Here is a 20,002-nt window from a genome sequence, read left to right as displayed (position 1 = left end):
ATTTAAAATACTGCATGACAGATATTAACTTCAATTAAAATAAAAATAAATAAGGTGGGGGCAGATTTGTATTCAAATTAAAACTAGGACAACAGATTTAAAGCTCAATAATAAAGCATCCATCCAGCCCTTGGCGATCATTATTATTTGTCTGAGTTCTGGTAGTATAAGTGGAGAATTTTACATGAGCATTCTATTTTGGCTGCTACAAGGAGATATGACAGCTGACAGATGACATAGCTGGTAAATTGAACCTTAGAATTAATCATTTATCATGTATTTGGTTTAAATAAATAATGTGCAATATTGTTATTATTAACAAGTACAGTACACCAAAACAAATGAACGTCACTTAAAAAGCTGTAAAACACAAAACAGATGCTACCAGTTTTAAAGTAGGATTTACATAAGTATATGGGACTTCTTCAACAAAAAAATACATGTTTTTAGAGACCATCTGTGTACCTAGCTGCCTTTCTCATCTCTCTCATCCCTCCCAAATTTTTATTTTTATTTTTTTAATTCTTTATTCAGTTTTTAGACATGATATAGACAAAATGAAAATCTATCATTATTACACACCAGACATACATACAATGTTGCACAGTATTCTTCTCTACCATAGAGTATTTATTATAAAATGATCCCCCCTTATTTTTAAATTTGAGTCTACATCAGTTCTGTCCGACTAGATTTTCTATATGTACCATCTTTTCTATTCAAAGATTTGTTTCATCTGAAGGGATTCCAAAACACATTCTTACCAAATTGTGAAATGGACAAAGAAGGGGACTTTGGTTTTAGAGGTGTGTGTAATAGGTTCGGGCCAGCGCATGGGTTGTTCAGGAAATTTTAGGTGACTTATGGATTGAAATATTTGCAACGTAAATGTAATTTTCACCAAAAACAATCGGACTGATTTCTAAAAACATGTATTGTAGTTTAAACTTTTAATATAGGTGCTGCAATAGCAAGTGCTTTTGCAATCCTCTACTCTGAAAGAGAACAATATGGGCATACAATAGCTTTACTACAAAGTAATGAACAAAAGGCAAAATGACATATTAAAGGATTGGTAAATTGCAAAATCCACTAGAGTATATAGATATAGTTATTTACATATTCAACACATGGAACAGTGATAAAAAAAAACCCTTATTAGTATGTCTCCTATAATGCTGAGTAACACAGTATATGATGCTGTATTATATTCAACCCATATGGGTTTGCAGTATCTTAATGCAGAGATACCAAAAACATATTGATAAATGAAAAAAAAATTACAATAAAAAAGGGGAAAAAAATAAATGTCCCCCAAAAAATAAGTCCCAGTATGTACACACTACAAATGCCAAAAAGAAACAAAAATCAAAATTCAAAAGCTCTCACCCCTTTCAGTTGAAGTGTCTTCCTTGTATATAGTCCGTTATGACTGAAATTTGCAGGGGATGCCTGAGCGTTGTGTGCCTGGAAGCTGCTGTAAGGGATGCCTGGGCTGCATGTTCGGGACCTCAACCATGCCTTTGAAGGCCTTCTGAAGGTATGCGGTATCACATATTGTTATTACATTAATTCAAGGTGTGTTTGAGGGCTACCTTGATACCGTCACCATTAGAGATGGGAGAGTGCCAATATATATGTAAATAGTATTGTAGCTTATAGACATTTTACTGTGAATATTATTGTTGTGGAGTTCTGTTATACACTCCCTGTCCCGATCTGCCTTCTTGGTGACATGATCAGAATTGCCCATTTTTAGCCAATCCAATGCTTTCCCTTAGGGGAATTGGATTGGCAAAAAAATGGCAATTCTGATCCTTAGGGAAAGAGTTGGCAATTCTGATCCTTAGGAAAAGCATTGGATTGGCTAATATCTGGAAGGAAACACCGTTTTGGCCAATCAGCACCTCCTCTTAGAAATGCGTTAAATCAATGCATCTCTATGAGAAAAAAACAGTGTCCCCATGCAGAGACGCTGAATGGCAGTACTTTCTACTGTGCAGCACTGCCTCAAGAAGCACCTCCAGGAGCCATTTGAGGAGTGGCCACTGGAGGTGTCCCTAGGGGACAATGTAAACACTGCTTTTTTTTCTGAAGGAACATGATTGTGCACCAAAATGACTTTATTAAGATGAAGAGAGTGTCACTTTAAGATTGTTGTGTGAATAAATGTTATGGTATATTGTTTTCCAAGTTTTAGTCCATGGTGTAGTCTTTAAGGCTGGACTAGGCATCGGTAACCTAGGGAAGTAATGGCATAATCAGTGCAAGAGAGCTATGCCATTCCTGACACTTTCTGTGAAATGCTATGGGCATTATAAGCGGAAGATGGGCTGGATTTATCTGAGTCTGACACTCTAGTACAGGGATAGGCAAGCTTCGACACTCCAGATGTTGTGGACTACATCCCCCATAATGATCTTACACCCATAATGCTGGCAAAGCATCATGGGAGGTGTTGTCCAAAACATCTGGAGTGACGAGGGTTGCCTATGCCTGCTCTAGTATATGAGAATGAGAGATAAAATAGTCTAGAATTCTGGGGTGACTTTTATTTGGTACCAGCTAATTACTACAAGGAATAAAAAATTCTATTACTACAAGCAGAAATAAAGTATTTTTCTATATTTAGATGCTAAAGTTATCTTTTATTCTAAGAAGTAGTTTGTATTGATATCACGTGCAACAGATTTAATGAAGGGCAGTAAATTGTGATGATTACCATAGCTAGACTCTCTACCCTAGAACAGCTTCCACACCGCTAACGAGGATTCAATATAATAAACGTGGAAGGGGTGCAACAGGATTTGCTTGAGATCCCTTAGCATCTCATGAAATGATTGCTGTCTGAAACATGGACTTTGTTGATGTGGGTTAATGATAGAGAGAAAGGGCTGAAGTTATACATCACCACACTCCCACGACCAATTATCGCTAACAAAGATAATTGCAGACCTGGTGCTGATTGTCACATTGAATTGTTCTTATTTCACAAGTTCATACACAGAGAAAATCATACCTGGAAGCAGTCATGTGGAATAGCATATATTTACTAGAATCTTATTGGAAGTGTGCAGTTATTGATATTTCAACACATATTACCTGATTTCATAAGAAACGCTTGGTTTTGTGGGAGTAAAGAAATTGCAGTGGTTTTCAGTTTAATCAAAGCTTTGGCAGACGAAGAATGATTTTTGAGAAATGACTTGCAATATGTACTTTGTATCTCAAGGGGAAGAGAGCACAGAGATATGTTGAAATTATGTCCAAAGAATTAAAGTTTGAAATGCAGTTTCTTTTTCTCTTTTCTTTCTTTTTCGTTCTTTCTTTCTTTCTTTCTTTCTTTTCTTCTTTCATCTGACATAATCTGGTTTTGAAAAACAAATGAGACACGCATTGCTATTTTAAACACAAGTAACAGGAACTGTGTCTCACTGGTAATCGAATTTTAGAGTAACAATAATAAATAATAATAATAATAATAATAATAATAAATAAAAATAACAATGGGAAACAACACTAAAAGCCAATTACAGGACAATTATACAAGTAAACATCAAGTGTGGTATATACCAAGGTGATGTGCTATCCCCGATGCTATTCTTCATAGGCCAGATAGTCATGAAGCATGGATACAGATTCAGGTTCAAGAGTGGAGCTACCATCAGCCATCTACTCTGCATGGAAGATGTCAAACTGTATGCCGAGAGTAAGTGGTACATTGACTGATCCACCTAACTAGAATCTACAGCAAGGGCATCAGAATTTCTTTAGGACTAGATAAGTGTGGGTGGATGATAGCAAAAAGAGGAAAGATAATCAGGACAGAAGGAGTTCAAGTATCAGAAGGTCAAATGAGAAATGTAGAGAATAGCTACAAGTACCTGGGGAGTGCCACAAACACATGGCAACTAAGTAGAAGTAAGGAGGATAGCAACATCCAAGTACCTCCAGAGAGTCAGACAGGTCCTGAAGTCCAGCTCAATGTCAAGAACTAGATACAAGCCATAAACACATATTTCCTTGCCCTATCAGTCATCATATACCAGCTGGAAAAATAAACATGCCACGCTTGATTTATTTTATATGGTTATTATTTTATATGGCCAAGATAAGAGCTGATGACCATGGGTGTCAAGACCTGGTTGATATTGGTTGAGGTCAAGTTTATTCATTAGAGCACAGGGAAAGGTAACTTAACTAAATATTGCATACCTGCTGTCAATCACAGGGATGTTAGGAGAACATGTTGAGATGGACAGGCACATGCAGAGTCTGCTTTTTTCATTTTGTAAATCAATATTTTACCTAGGGCACATCAGTAGTGGGCTGCATTCTTCTCTGCCCCTGGAAGTACCTGCACAGTGGTGCAGAGGGGCAGTCATTGGCTGAAGGTTCGTATCTGGCTCTCTTAGCCAATGAGTCAGGCTTGTCTTAGCTCAGGGGAGCTATTAGAACCCCCTTGCAGGTAAGTTGTCAAATTGTCCTCAAATAGTTTGACTTCTTACTCTGGGAAGGCAGCAGGTCACACTATAACCACTACAGCTGGCTGTATTTGTTATTGGACTTGGAATATATCTTTATAGTTACTACAATTCACTATATAGTATATTACCCCGTGTTTTGAATGTTCTAACAAATGTGTCTCCAAATCTAATTTCAAGTATTCATGCACATGACATGCCATAAAAAAAGCCAATGGGTCTTGTTCACCAAACAGTGATATGACAACAAATTATCAAAATGTAGACCGAGTTAAATAATATTTTCAGTTGTCAACTCATTACAAGTCACTGTTTCTGGACAAGTCTAATAAAGTACATGCTTTCCAATTATTGGAGAATAACAAAAAATACCCCAAATATTTCAACTCCAATGGGTCAGAATTTTCTCCTCCAAGAAAAACTTGCGTTAAAAGTGAACAATACTTTGACATCTTAATGAATATTTCATGCAGAATTTCTGTTTACCATATTCTGTGCCTACGTATATTTTCCACAATATTTAAGTAGTAACAATATCCATCCAGAAATCATAATTAACGTCAATCTCCATGCATATAGCAGGTGTATATGTATGTATGTATATTTATATATGCTATAAAATACACAGAAAGTCAACAGACAGAACCATCTACTTAAAGAGTTAAATTTTAATAACTAAATTTGACATTAAGGACTCTTGCAATGTGTATAGTTACGCTCTAAAATCATTCTCCTTTTTTTAACTTGGCTCAAGAATCTTAATCATTTCTGATGTTAAATTAAACATTTAACTGTGAAACTTAAATAACTGTTTTCTGCAAAAGTACAGAAGTCAAATAGAGATGTCCCGAACAGTTCGCCGGCGAACATAGCTTGTTCGCGGTCGCGCGGCAGGCAAACATATGCGATGTTCGGTCCGCCACCTATTCGTCGTCATTGAGTAAACTTTGACCCTGTACCTCACAGTCAGCATACACATTCCAGCCAATCAGCAGCAGACCCTCTCTCCCAGACCCTCTCACCTCCATGACGAATAGGGGGCGGACCGAACATCGCATATGTTCACCCACCGCGGCGACCGCAAACAAGCTATGTTCGCTGGCGAATAGTTCCTGGCGAACTGTTCGGGACATCTCTAAAGTCAAACATCACTCTCATTAAATCCTTCCTGTATGTACAAGTAACAGTATGCTAATTTCAGATGTATTAATTAGAATTGGATGAAGAAAAACTATTTAATAAAACAGTTATGCATTGGTTTATTGTAGATATTCTCTTATTCTTCCCCAATGTGACAACAACAATTAAATCCTTAATCCTATATGAAACTGTCTATTAAGCTGCTACATGGTTCGAAGGGTGTACGTTCCAGCCATCTGATGCTGGGATAATCAGAAAAAGTCTCCAAAACTATCTCCTCCTCAACTATGGCATAGTTTAAAAGAATCATAAAATAAAAACTTGACCTTATGTTAAATGTAGTTTAAATAATGCTAAACATATTTAAGCTTTATTTATTTTATATAGTTATTCACTATTCCAGAAATTATTGATAATTGAAAAAAGTCAGAATAGCTGAATTGGAAAAATCTGTAAAGACTATTTTTTTTCAGTTTAGTTATTTTAACTTAAGTTTAACTTCTTATTAAATTCCCAGCAATTGGCTTATGTAGGTAAACCATATTTATTTTAAGAGAGAATGCAAGTAAACTTTAGGTGCCGTTCACAAGCAATTTACAAATCTAAATTACACAATAAAACTTGCCATTTTCAGCAAAGAATTTAAATAATTACATTTGGTAATACAATAATCAGAGAACATTGAAAATGTTAAATTAACAAACTACACACCATAACCACTGTAGTGTGCAGTAGCTCGGTGAAGTGACATGGAGACATTGTAAGTAGTCAAACTGTTTTAGAAAACTTTGACATCTAACCCAAGTTCTGCAAGAGGCCACTCCCTTCCTCTACTACTTCAGACAAATGTTCTGGCTGTCTGAGATAAGCCTGGTATGTCAGGGTTTATCTGATTGTGTGAGAGGGATCGGCTGATGCTCCCAGCCAATGAGCTTGCCCTGTAGTGCAGTACTTAGTGCAGGCAAGCAAATAGAAGTTTTGGAGCTCTCGTCTTTGACTGAAGTAATAGTGGGTATAACGAGGTAAGAAGTAAGCTACTGTAAAATATAAGGTAAGAAGTAAGGCCACTGTAAAATAGTTAGACTGCTTACAATGGGGGGGGGGGGGAGGGGCTGGGAAGGGCAGTACTGGTATTATAACACTACAACTTACTGTAGTGGTTATGGTGCGTGGAGTATTCCCTCCAGCCAAAGTAACTGAACTGAAGACATAGCTAACATGGAAAATGTATAGTTCAGCAATTTTGACTTACAATGTAAAAATGTGAAGTTCAGCGAGTAACCACAAAAGTGTCACAATTATTAAAATGTCTTTCTTCTTGGCTCACAATGAGATGCTACATGGTTCATCGAGGGTCCTTAAAAATAATGTATGATAGCACCACCTCTAGACTTGCTCTTCTGTGCATGTCGGCAGATCATCAATAAAGTACCAATAACCTACCATCCATGTTCCCCTCTTTCATTAATGTGTTTACTTTTAACTATGCCTGGCATTCACTTATATACATATCACCACAGGTGGCCCATATTTACCAATGGTGTTTGCTTTTCATAATCAGCAGGTTTCTCTTATTTTTGCAGCTTAAAACTCATATTAACTAAGTCTGCACAGATATTAATTTTGCACCTTTAACATCAACATATAATTGAATGTGCTATTTTGTTGGAAAGTTGTAGCAAAGTTCTTCACATTTGTATGAATTCCCGGAGTGTGCTTAGGAATTTGTGCATTTTTTGGCTTTGGAACTAAACTAATTTGGTAGTTATGAGAGGAACGAGGAGAAACACCATCTGTCAGGCGTAGATCTCTGCCAAGACACCGTGCCATGGAGAGGACAATAGTATCTCTGTTTGAAAGGTTTATTCCTTACAGTTTGTTATATATTTAGCATTATAAATTAAATTAGCAACAAAAAAGTTCGAAACATGTGAACTCTGTTTTCCTTTTCCACATTCCTTTATGTTTTAAATACATTTTTGCGTAAGATGTATTCCACAGTAATTACCAGTAATTATAGCTTCTGTATCAAAGAGTCAGAGCATTTCACAACTATACATTAATATCTGGATTGCCAATTACCAGAAATACCAATTGGTATGCCTTTTTTGTTTGTTTTTGCGTAGTTATTGCAAAAGGTAAAGATGAAGTGTGTCTGTTTGTGTATTTGTGTGTTCCCAAGTGCATGTGCGTGTAATACAAGAACTTGTGTGGGTAGGTCCCCTTTCACTGTTCACCTGTAAAAACAACTTCTGCTGTAAACCCACCTCCACAGTCGGTTATATGGACGTTAGGATTTTTAAACACTTACTTGTTTTTCAAACATTGGGACGTTAGGATTGACACCTGTCAGCTATATCCCAGTCTGCACTAAGCTCACTGTAGAAAAAAATAAATCCTGTGAACATACAGTAATTATTATTATTAATTATTTTCATTAATAATTAGTATTAGGGAGCAAATTGCAATTGAGTAGGAGATATAGGAAGATTATTTACTGAATTATCTCAATGCTTACCACCAGGTAAAAAGGATAGAAAACTGACTTTGTCAGATAGCTGCACCCAGTTTAAGGATAAAAAGGAATGGGTTTGTACATTTAATCATTCATACCTGGCAAGGATAAGTGTGCATATACCTGTATAACCAGGTTTTTACAAGAATCTTCTTTATCTAGTCGCTTCGCTATAATGAAGAACCCCCAAAAAAAGCCCTTGTGTCTTATTCTTCCTCTTCCAGACTGTATTGATACTACATAGACAGGAAGTTACTAGCCAGATGGAGTGAGATACATTAGTCCAGCGTTAATGCTTGGCATAGTGTCGGAGTTCATAAGCTTTTATGGGGCTGCTGGGCATGTTAACAAATTCTATGAAACCATCAATGAACTGTTATCGTGCTGATGTTGCTTCCAGAGGTAGTTTGGATCTCAGCAGTGAGTGTTACAACCAAAGACAGATGATATTTTCACAATTAGTCCCTCGTGATTTGGCATTGCCATTCTGAAAATTTGCAGGTCCTAATATTTCACAGCTGAACTCTTGTTCTGCTTAGAATGTGTCTGGGGTGGATCATCAGCGTCCTGGAAAACATTATATTGGATACAAATAGAGGGAATACAAAATACAGACACCCTACAATACATGGAGCCTTCAATTAGTCTACTCACACATTCTCCCTTTGCTTCTATACCTGCAGTCTAGACTCAGTAGATCAGCAATCTTGGCCAGCTATCATGGTTTCCAGTCTCCTGCAAAGACACTCCATTTTTCTTTGTCATTCAACATCTGCTTTAATTTCCTAGTTAACATGATACCCTTTTAAATCAGTTAACTGTTTTGAATTGCACATTCATCAGAAGAATGTACAGCCTATCCATCTGCCAGCATGGATTCCATGCTGGGATTCTTCTCATTGCTTTTGCTATCTTAAAAGTATTAGTTGGAGACCATGAGTTTTTTTTTCCTTTTGCCTGTTTATTAGTCCCTTTAAAGATGCATAAATGTTAAGTGATTTTTAACAGCTGTCAACTAGGTATAAAGTTTGAACCGTAAGCTATGATATAGCAACATAAGAGATATAGACCAGGAACCTGAAACCTGCTCACCTTACAGACACGTGTGTTTCCACCTAGGTTTAGGAAGGCTCTGTTTTAAGGTGACCAGTTTTTACTTTATTTAATACCAGATGTATCACACTCAATTAATCAATTTTGGTTCTTCATTTTAGCTTTTCTGGTTGAAGGATTGAAAAGGTATTGTGCCATCATAGTACACATCCACCTGAGAGATCTGAGTCTTTCCCAGCTAGACTCTATTCTGTGTGAGGGTAGCCTTTTTGCTTTACTGCACTACTCATTATTATCAACATACTACACTATATTATATTTATTTCTCAGTTCTCATTTTGAGCACATAACACTACATACCCCATCATTTATAGAAGTAAGCTTATTAATTCTGCACTGCACTAGATCATTGGTGTTGGCCATGGTTTGCAACTCAGTTGCTGTGTTGTTTTGTGCAAGTTAGTGTTTAGCGTTGGGAAGGAACCTACACAAGTCTGGCAAGCATTTGTACATTTCTGTACAGATTTATCACAGATTAACTCTTCAATGTCAACAGTGGAAAATATATTACCCTTGCAATTGGTTCTCAAACTGTTAAAGTAAATGTTGTGTATTCTTCATCAGTATAGGCAGAAAAAAAGAACATATAGGCTGTCTGCCTCTTCGTTGGTGTTAGCAAGTCTGACTGTGGTACTTGCAAGAACATTTATCATGTCTGAATCCCTTGCTGGGAGGTCAGGGCTATGAATCTTCCATCTGTTTGTAGTACTCTTCCCAATTTTAAGCTGAACGGATCCTGGAAAGAGATATTGCCAAATAAACAGCGCTAAATGCCTATCGACCATCAGTGAGAGCTTCCCACCCACGCATGAAGTCTAACGGTGTCCTAAATTCTGAGAAGAGGAATATTTAGCAGGAAACAATTTTACAGTAAAAATTCTGTTGCATACAGATCAGTTCCAACTTGGCATGGAAAAATATCTAATTTATCTGAGAACTTGTTCATTTACCTTACATCGGACTATTATCTCAAAAAAGCAATGAGGGAACCTGTTTGTGCTTTTTATGCAAAACCTTCAGGAACAAGGGCTGGAAAGCTAAAACGTGACAAAATATGATCATTTTTATATTGCTCATGGCAACATTAGAGATGTCAAAACACTATCTTTCAGAGCTGAAACATATTTTATACTGTGGCATGTGGTGATATACTGTGATTTATTTGAGATTTACATTAAAAAATAAGTTTTGCATATTTTTCTTTATTAATAAATAGAACTGCATCCATCACTCTATAATTTTATTTAATATACATAGCCAAACTCTCCAAGATAGCTTAAACATGCATAAACTAATACCATAATAAATATTTATATAAACTTCCATTTCCAAAAGTTATAATAATATTAAGTCATGTTCTGCAAGAAATGGTACATTTAACATTCAGTAATAAAATACAAATTGTACTTCAAATGAACACTTATTTTGAGATTGTATCAGATATTTATGTTTTAGGGGAAATTCAGTAGTTGATATTCGTGGAACGCATAATCATTGTTACAGTATATTTACTTTTTGCCCGTAAACATAATGTATGATCTATTCTTTTAAAACACCTAAGGATGGTAAAATTGACAATATTCCTAGTCTTTTTGTTGCTCATACTAGTGTCTTTATAACAGCATTGATGATACTGGTGAATTTTTTTTTATTTTTATCATTGTTATATTTTTAAGAAAGAACTGGGTGTATTGATCTTGTATGTATAATTTCAAGTAGTATCCGTTTTTTTCTCATGTGATCTGTTACATTTTCTTGTTTGTTTGTTTACTTAGATTCCCAATATATAGTTTGTCGAATGCACAATTGTTCAGAGACAGTGAGGACCAAGCCTTTCCCAGGAAATATTGACACCAACTCTCTCATTGTCCAAGATGAGTATGTCTTTGTTCAGGTGAGACACAATTGTTAGATTGTACTGATTTTTTTTTCTGATAAGTAATTGAAACTGTCTATCTCCTTCACTGGAAAGCATGAGATATCTGTGTTTTACGCAAAAATTTAAGGCGAACGTGATAATTACAGCAATATATTGCCTTGTACTCTAGTTCATGAATCTCAAACTCTGCCCACACCCCAGATGCTGATAGCCAGCAACTCTCAAAATTGTCTAAATGCAATAGATGGCCAGAGAATATTTGAACTTGTTCAACAACATCTGGTGGACAGAGTTTGAGATTTCTGCTCTAGTGATTCAATTTGATTTAATTATTTCTCATCTTGGACCCCAGAATGTATTCTTCTCTCTAGCTATTTTGAAGTTAAATCACATTTGTGTCTGTTAAGGCAGTCCTGACCACACCTCCCCTGGCGGTGACCCATAAAGCCTTAATGGAAAAATAGTTACAATTTCAATCAGCACACTGTATTCATTTTGAAATGCCTTTATCTCCTGCACTCTTAATTAAAATCTAAACACACACAGGAGGCTCAGGCAGGCTTCAGCAGGCTTTTAACAGAGGCGGAGGCTAAAAATTCTAAATTAAACAGACTGTGCAGTGAAGGAAGTGCAAACATTAGATCTCTGTTTACAGGAAGTGTGTAAGTAGACTGTGTAGGTCACATGCTGGGAGCTGTGGCTAGAGCTGCATAAACAAAGTGATTTAACTCCTAAATGGCAGAGAACTATGCAGTTTGATTTCAGGGGCATAATCTATACACCAAATCCACTTCATTAAGCTAAAGTTGTTTTAGCAAAATAAAATATTTTATATTATTTATAAAAATACAGATTACTCCACCACCATAGCCACATAGTGAGGACCGCCATTTTGGCTCTTGAGCTCTCACCGGTGACTTCAGGATTATCTAATGAGCACAGCTAGTGAGTTTTTACTTGTGATCATGTGTTTGCACGTACTTAAATCCCATTGACGTGTATGGGAGCTCAGTGATTGAACAAAATTTGTCAATCCCTACTGGCACTGACACTTATGAGCTCAATTTAATGGAAAGGAGGAATTCTGTGTTTGTGTCTTGTTCAAAAGATTAATGTGACATCAAAGCGACGTGTATCTAAATACAAATTTAAAAAGGAGATGTATTAAAAATAAATAAATGAATTTAGTCATTGCTACTTATGTCTGGTGATTGCAAAAAATTGTCGCAATTCAGATGTGCCAATTTCTATTAAAAAACAACTAATCATTTCAATATATTGCAATTTGTACCTATATTACTTGTGCTGTATGAATTAAACCTGAGTCTCTGCAGTCTTCTCATTTGGTACATGTCACAGTGAAACCTTATTTGGAAGAAACAAACATTATTATTTTTCTGCCAGGAATCTTCTTTCTAATTATTAAAGTGAAGGCATTTTCAATGTTGCATTAAAGTTAATAGGTCGTAAAATTACCTTATTGTCTGCTGGGCTTGCTCCGAGAGAGTTTGGACCCTGTTGACAAAATAAAAGTTTGTAGGTTTTCCAAATTTTTTTGGGTACTGACATTTAAGACTAATTATGGTTTTCTGGATTAAATTAGCTTATCTCTGTTGCTCTAATTGTTTCCCTTGAGTATTTCTCAGCGAATGGAGCGGCTGAAAGTTTAGATAATTGTGTTGGTTGAAGAATTGCATTGGGAAGGTCTAAAAAATGTTCTATCTGTTTATAAATGAAGAAGTTGGTACAAATCCGGGTATTAAAAAAGAACTGACATTGACTTATAAATCAGAAGGCGAGACCCTGATTCCAAACCCCCCAAGAGGGGAATTAATTTCATGGTCACAACAAAATGCCTGAAAAATGAAATTGCACAGAGTTCTGTATTTTAATTATCTTTGCCAAGACACATAACTGTCGCTAAAATCAGCATGTCAGCTGCAAAAATATTTAAAATAGAAACTAACCGAAAATGTTTGCCCTATCTTGTTTGTCTCTAACCTTCTCTATAATTCCCTACAATCTCACTGACCCAACTAGTTAGTACAAAATCAAACCCTTTCTATTTTAGCACTGAAACAAACACAAATACATTTTGTAATATAATAAAAATTTGTATTTTTGTCTAATAAATATTGAAATAGATTTAAAAATAGTTGCAAAATACATATTAAGGAAAAGACAGTCTTCCTAAACATTTCCTGTAAAGAGTCATCTAATGTTTATACTTCCATTCCTGCAAATCATGTTGAATTTACAAGTTCATATCCCCTGCTCTGTTAAAGGGACACTCCCGTGCCAGGAAAACAATCCGTTTTCCTGGCTCTGCAGATCCCCTCTCCCTCCCACCCCCATCGCAGATTGCTGAAGGGGTTAAAACCCCTTCAGTGACTTACCTTTATCTACTGCCGATGTCCCTCAGCGCTGGTTCAGGGTCTGCCCACGCTCCTCCCCCACCGACGTCATCCGGCAGGGGAGACCTATTGAGCATGCGCAGCCATCGGTGGGGGAGACCTAATGCACATGTGCGACAATGCCACACAGGATCATTAGACCTCCCCATAGGAAAGCATTGAAAGATGCTTTCAATGCTTTCCTATGGGGATTTCAGCAATGCTGGAGGTCCTTGTAACGGCACCCCCAGGCATAAAAGGGGGTTAAAAGTCGTTTAGGAGATATTCCCTTCCAGATATACAGGCAGCTACTTACCATGGAGCCAAAGTCTTTCCCATAGTCTTTCATTATATGAATGGGCTCCATGGCATAGCTATCTGGGGTATCACCGCTCCAACAGGGCAAGCACAGAATGACCCGGCTTTCGTGTCTTTGCAGGGGAAAATCAAGCTTTTTAACATGAGGCCATAGTCCAGAGGCAACAGGCGGGCAACCAGGCTCCTCCAATGCAATGCGGCGAGATTGGTCTCGTCATATCTCTCCCCTTTTCCAAACAGACTAACAGGGTATCTGACCTCCTGCCGGTCAGTGCCCTGGTTAGTCCAGCAGCCCACCCACAAAACACAATCAGTAATACAGCCCACCCACAATAACTGGTTACTACACCTGGGTAGAGAAGAACTTTGTCCATGTCCAGGTGCCTCACCACATCTGTGCAGGGGACTAGTAGGTTGACTTGGTGGGTTGCTGAGTGGGCAAGCGGTACTCTGTTCGGGTGCCAGCGCCACCGTGGAAGTAGCCTGGTTGGAGCCTGGTTGTGGGAGGGGGAGGACGACTGTCTCCCCTTTAGATACACAGCTCTACTGCTGGAGACCGACTGTCTCCCCTTTAGATACACAGTTCTGCTGCTGCAGGGGGAGACCGACTGTCTCCCCTTTGGCTAAACAGCCCTGTCGTTGGGGGGCAGGACCGACCGTCCCTACCCCCTGTGCTGTGAGTGCAGAGACCACGGTCCCATCTGCACGGTTGTGGGGCTTACTGTCTCCCCCTGGTACATTAAGCTGCTGCTGGAGAGAGGGGGTACCAAGCTCCTCTCCCATACATACTTCCAGTTGCGGGGGAGGGAGACCGACTGTCTCCGCTCCCAATACAGAGTCCTGTTGCTGGGGAAAGGAGACTGGGCTCTCTATTCCCTGTAGGAAACTCTGCCGCTGGGGAATGGAGACTGTGCTCCCAATTCCCTGTAACACACACTGCTGCTGGGGGCCAGGACCAACTATCTCTGCCCCCTGTAACTCTCTGCCCCCTGTAACTCAGACAGGGCTCCCAATTCCCTGGTGTATCTCCCACTGGGGAATGGAGACTGGGCTCCCAATTCCCTGCTGTATCTCCCGCTGGGGAATGGAGACTGGGCTCCCAATTCCCTGCAATTTACTCCGCTGCTGGGGGACAGGAGCAACTATCTATGTCCCCTGTAACTCAGCCTGCCGCTGGGGAATGGAGACTGGGCTCCCAATTCCCAATACATTACACTGCTGCTGGGGAATGGAGACTGGGCTCCCAATTCCCTGCATATCACACTGCCGCTGGGGAATGGAGACTGGGCTCCCAATTCCCTGCATGTCACACTGCCGCTGGGGAATGGAGACTGGGCTCCCAATTCCCTGCATGTCGCACTGCTGCTGGGGAATGGAGACTCTGCTCTCCTCTTCCCATAACTGTACCTGCCGCTGGAGTTCCTCCCAACGTGCCAGCTGGCCCTCTCTCTCTGCCCTGTCTAGCATAATCGCGAACACTGAGTTCCTCACGAACTGCACAGATCTCTCCAGTGGATCGGGTCCGAAGAAGCTTAGCCGGAACCACACCATATGGTCATACTCTCTCAGAGAACATCTGTACTCCACTGCTGGTTCCATCCTGGTGCTGTCAGGGTCTCTGTACTGGGACATGTGTTGCCCTCAACTTGTAAATCCAAACAAATGGTGTCTCCTGTAGCTGTCCTTCTGGCTGTAGGAACCAGAACCCCCAGCATAAAAGGAGTTAACAGCCGTTTAGTAGATCTTCCCCTTCCAGATATACAGGCAGCTACTGTAGACACCAATCCACCAAACCGGAGAAGCATATGAATGCCATAAGCAGCTGAACCGGAACCATACGAATGCTGTAAACAGCCGAATAGGAAAAACCATACGAATAGGTTTACACTCCTAGCAGTCAAACTGGAACAGCATACAGTATATGCCCCCAAGAACAAGACAAAGCTCAGTGTTGGGGGTCAAGCAGTGAACAGACAGAGGTGTGGGTTTATTGTTCTTATATACACATTAGTACCACCCACAGGGTTTTGGAAAACAACCAATAAACACGTACAATACACTCAGACACTCCCACACAAAATCCTCCCCTCTGCCTGTGATACAATTACCTTACACAATGGGTAATGTAATTATCACAAGCAGAGAAATACAGTTTTTCCACATTATTCATAACTTAAAAAGTATGCATCACATTCACATTTTCAGAATCAGCATACTCCAAATACAAACATATGTCAAAATCATACAAATTGGTCCAGTGGTTCAAAAGATAGTCCTTTGTGACCAAATGAAGCATGGCTTTTCTGCCCAAAACCAGTTCCACAGAGTCTTCTATCCTGGAGATAATTCGGAAGTAATCCAATTATCTCCAAGGACAGAGGCAAAACTCCATTGAACACATGGCAGCAAAAGACAATAAAATACATAAAAATATATAACTGTGCAGCCATTGCATAAAACAGGTACATTCAACATATCCCCAGATAGCTCAGATCAGATACAGTTCAATTACCATGGAGCCAAAGTCTTTCCCATAGTCTTTCATTATACGAATGGGCTCCATGGCATAGCTATCTGGGGTATCACCGCTCAAACAGGGCAAGCACAGAATGACCCGGCTTTCATGTATTTGCAGGGGAAAATCAAGCTTTTTAACATGGGGCCATAGTCCAGAGGCAACAGGCGGGCAACCAGGCTCCTCCAATGCAATGCGGCGATATTGGTCTCGTCACAGTCCTCACATAGCGTGAGGATGTCCAGCGACGCTATAGCACAGAAGATCTGTGCTATAAACCAGTAAGTGCCCTCTAGTGGCTGTCTAGTAGCAACTAGAGGAGGAGTTAACCCTGCAATGTAAATATTGCAGTTTATAAAAATTGCAATATTTACAGTAGTAGGGTTCAGGGTAGTGGGAGTTGGCACCCAGACCACTCCAATGGGCAGAAGTAGTCTGGGTGCCTGGAGTGTCCCTTTAATAGCTTGCTAGACCCTGCAGGAGCATCCTGTGTGTTTTTAAAGATCACTTTACAGAGCAGGAGATAAAAACTTTGAATGCAAGTTACATCTGATTGAAAATAAAACCATTTATTTTCATTCAGGATGTGTCAGTCACAGCCAGAGGATGTTTGGATAGGGCTGCATAAGTAGGAACAAAACGTGATTTAAATTCTAAATGGCAGAGAATTGAGCAGTGAAACTTCAGAGGCATGATCTATACACCAAAGCTGATTCATTAAGCTAAAGTTGTTTTGGGGACTATAGTGTCCCTTTAAAAATGTTCTACTGGATATTCGGTAAGCTATGAAAGGTTTTTGTAGAGATTTTCTTTCTAAAAAAATATATGATTGTTAAAGATATAGAAATACATAATTTAAGATTTTATTTCCTGACATGTGCAGGGGATGTAGGAAAGTGAAATAATGTATTTATTAGGCAGCTAGAGGAAGACCTCTAATGATACATTACGACCCACGTATGCCCTTAACCCTCCCATTTCATAACACATACACCAATTCTCCACTGGAAAGGTCACAGTATCAGCCTTGTCTAGTTAATATGAAGCACTGTTGTTTGTATAACAGACAGTCAGCATCCGGGAGTTATCAGTACTAGTTCAAGTTAGCCAATGTAATTTATTTTCCAAGACAACTTACGTTGGTCCATTTTTTTTGCCATGTTTAACTTTTAATGAATAACATTATTATAGGTTGGCTTCAAGCAACAGGAACAAAACAGCCTGAACTTGTTGACTTGCTGTCAAAAGTAATTAAAGAGTAAAGGTTTAGTGGACAAACCTCAAAATATTTGTAACACTACAGAAACATGGTATACTATCTGTTGAATGAACTCTGTAATAGAATATGTTTTTGTACCTTGTGAATGTGTCAGATAGTTGTGTTAATATTGCAGTTTATTGTGGGAATGACTGCACACTTTTCTCTCTATCTCGTTAATTCCCGGAGCAGTTTTCTAACCAGTGACTTCAAACAATTTCTTTTGCAGTTAACATCAGGAGGTCGGCCACACTACTATGTGTCCTACAAGAGAGAACCATTTGCACAGATGAAATTGCCAAAGTATGCTTTGCCAAAGGTAGTGACCATTTTTAATCATGATTTTGTGTCCACGTATCCTCATTTACCTGGGTGTTACTGCTATCTAGTGGCAGAACTGGAATTCATTCCATGAAAGTCGTTTTTATTCCATTGATAGACAGAAAGATGGAAGAATTGCATATCGATATGCTGTGCAAAATTAGAACCTGATTTCCTGGTTCTAAGGTTGAAAAATGACCACTGCTCTGACCTCCCTCAACATCTGTTGTTATAGTACTCAGTTTGAAACAAGCACAGAGTATGCCTTACTTAGTTAACATATTAACTAAGTTTGGATAAATATATATTTTTTTATTTTTAAATATTTTTCCCCTACAACAATATAGGTGTTCTGTGCCACACATGTGCTTTTAGCTTGTCCCTCACACGTTCTATGGAATGTTATACCTTTAGTAGTAATGTTTTGTCTGGCACAGTCCTAGTCCGCACTCAGTGATACTGTACTGTAGTCTTTTGCACATTAAGTACTTTGTACTCAATCTTTCCACCAGTACACATGAATTATCATTCAATACAGTATTTTAGTCACACTGCATGACTTACTCAAATATCTTCCCTTTAAACCATTGAAATTGGCTTCCACTATTAGTGGTGCTTAAGAAGTGCTTTAACATCACTAGGAAATTAAGCCATAAACATAAATGAAGTGTTGAAAAGTTAGTACATGAAATTAGAACAGACAGAAAAGCAATGCATAGATTATCATTCAAGGGTACCTAAAAGGTTAGAATTATCTACCTTTACAGAATGTGTTACTTATTACATTATATCTATGTGCTGACATACTATCCATATAAAGTTACTAGAGTTGCCTGGCTAACCCAAGGATTCTATACTACACAAGGTATTGAAAATGAGAACCTAACTATTCATCCATCTGATTATCAATCAAGCAGTGCTGGCTTGTTTATTGCTGCTCTGCATGATGCACAGGAACTCACTGAAGCCCTAGTAGAGGAAAGTGTTTTTTTTTTTACGTTTTTTTTTTTTAAACATTGCTTTGCTATGGCAAATGAAACCAAGAATGAATAGCAAAGACTGGATTAAGATTAAGAGACTGAAATTAAGAACTTTGCATGTTGTAATCTGAGATGTAATCCCTGTGAAAACAAAGATCTGCTTTAAGTCCTTAATCCATAAAAAATAGTTGTGAATATATCCAGGGTGAGATTTTGCAAGTTTTTTTTTTTTTTTTTTTTAATCTTTAGTTAACAGGATTTCAAATTTTTGAGATACTTTTTTTTTTGTAATAAAATTCTTTGCAACACAATTAGTAAAGTTTATTGGATTTATAACTGACATTACAAAAGTACATGAATCTATTTTGATATAGGAAGGCCAAATATGCTTACACTGCAAATCTAATTTTCCACAAAGAGGGACAGTGTTATATATCATTTGGGGAGAAAATTGACTGCAATACTTGAATTCTTGTCAGGTTCTCGTGACATTGAGTGAGAGACTTCATCTCTAAGTGCCTCAGGGTCCAACATTGTGAAATTAAGCACCAAGAGGCATACAGTAACATAATCCTCACCATACTTTATGTGTACTGGAACAAACTAGCTGCTAACACATGAGCTGATCTATATTAATAACTTCACATGCCTTCACATATCTGTCGGAACTCTGTTTTAATTAACTCAACTTATTTTGTTTATTGACGTTTCAGAGTTGTATCAAACTCTGCCATTTGAGCAATATGCATATATAATAAATAAAATACAAATATCTCTGCTGCTTCCAAATAATGTCTGTGGGTTGCAAAATACAATTCAATATATAGTCTATCTTACAGAAGAAAAAAGACAAGCAACATGAAAATCAGATAAGGGAGTGAGAACTGGTGTGTGGAGTGAAAGACAAGAAACATGACTGACTAAGTGTTTGTCTCCATTTTGTCCCATTAATTTTGCAAGAAATTGGTAATCACTAAAATGGCTGCCTCTATTGTTAGTGATTATAAGCTGTTTCTAAACTACAAGAAGTCATGTTTAATGACTGGTAATCATCTCCTGCAGAATGTTTTACTATTTCCTACAGAT

General features: G+C 38.2%; 1 protein-coding gene across 1 annotated transcript in view; it reads left to right on the top strand.

The window, feature by feature from the left end:
• SORCS1 (sortilin related VPS10 domain containing receptor 1) overlaps nucleotides 1–20,002 on the top strand; it is a 615,871-nt gene that overhangs the window by 387,691 nt on the left and 208,178 nt on the right. The window contains exons 7-8 of the mRNA XM_063433805.1: nucleotides 11,028–11,146; nucleotides 17,845–17,934. Of these exons, the coding sequence (XP_063289875.1) occupies nucleotides 11,028–11,146; nucleotides 17,845–17,934 (209 nt within the window). The remainder of the gene's footprint in view (nucleotides 1–11,027; nucleotides 11,147–17,844; nucleotides 17,935–20,002) is intronic.

This window comes from Pelobates fuscus, chromosome 10 (assembly GCF_036172605.1).
Source record: "Pelobates fuscus isolate aPelFus1 chromosome 10, aPelFus1.pri, whole genome shotgun sequence".
NCBI classification, from domain to species: Eukaryota; Metazoa; Chordata; class Amphibia; order Anura; family Pelobatidae; genus Pelobates; species Pelobates fuscus.
The sequence above is the reverse complement of the archived record's forward strand: the minus strand, read 5'-3'. Positions and strand labels throughout refer to the sequence as shown.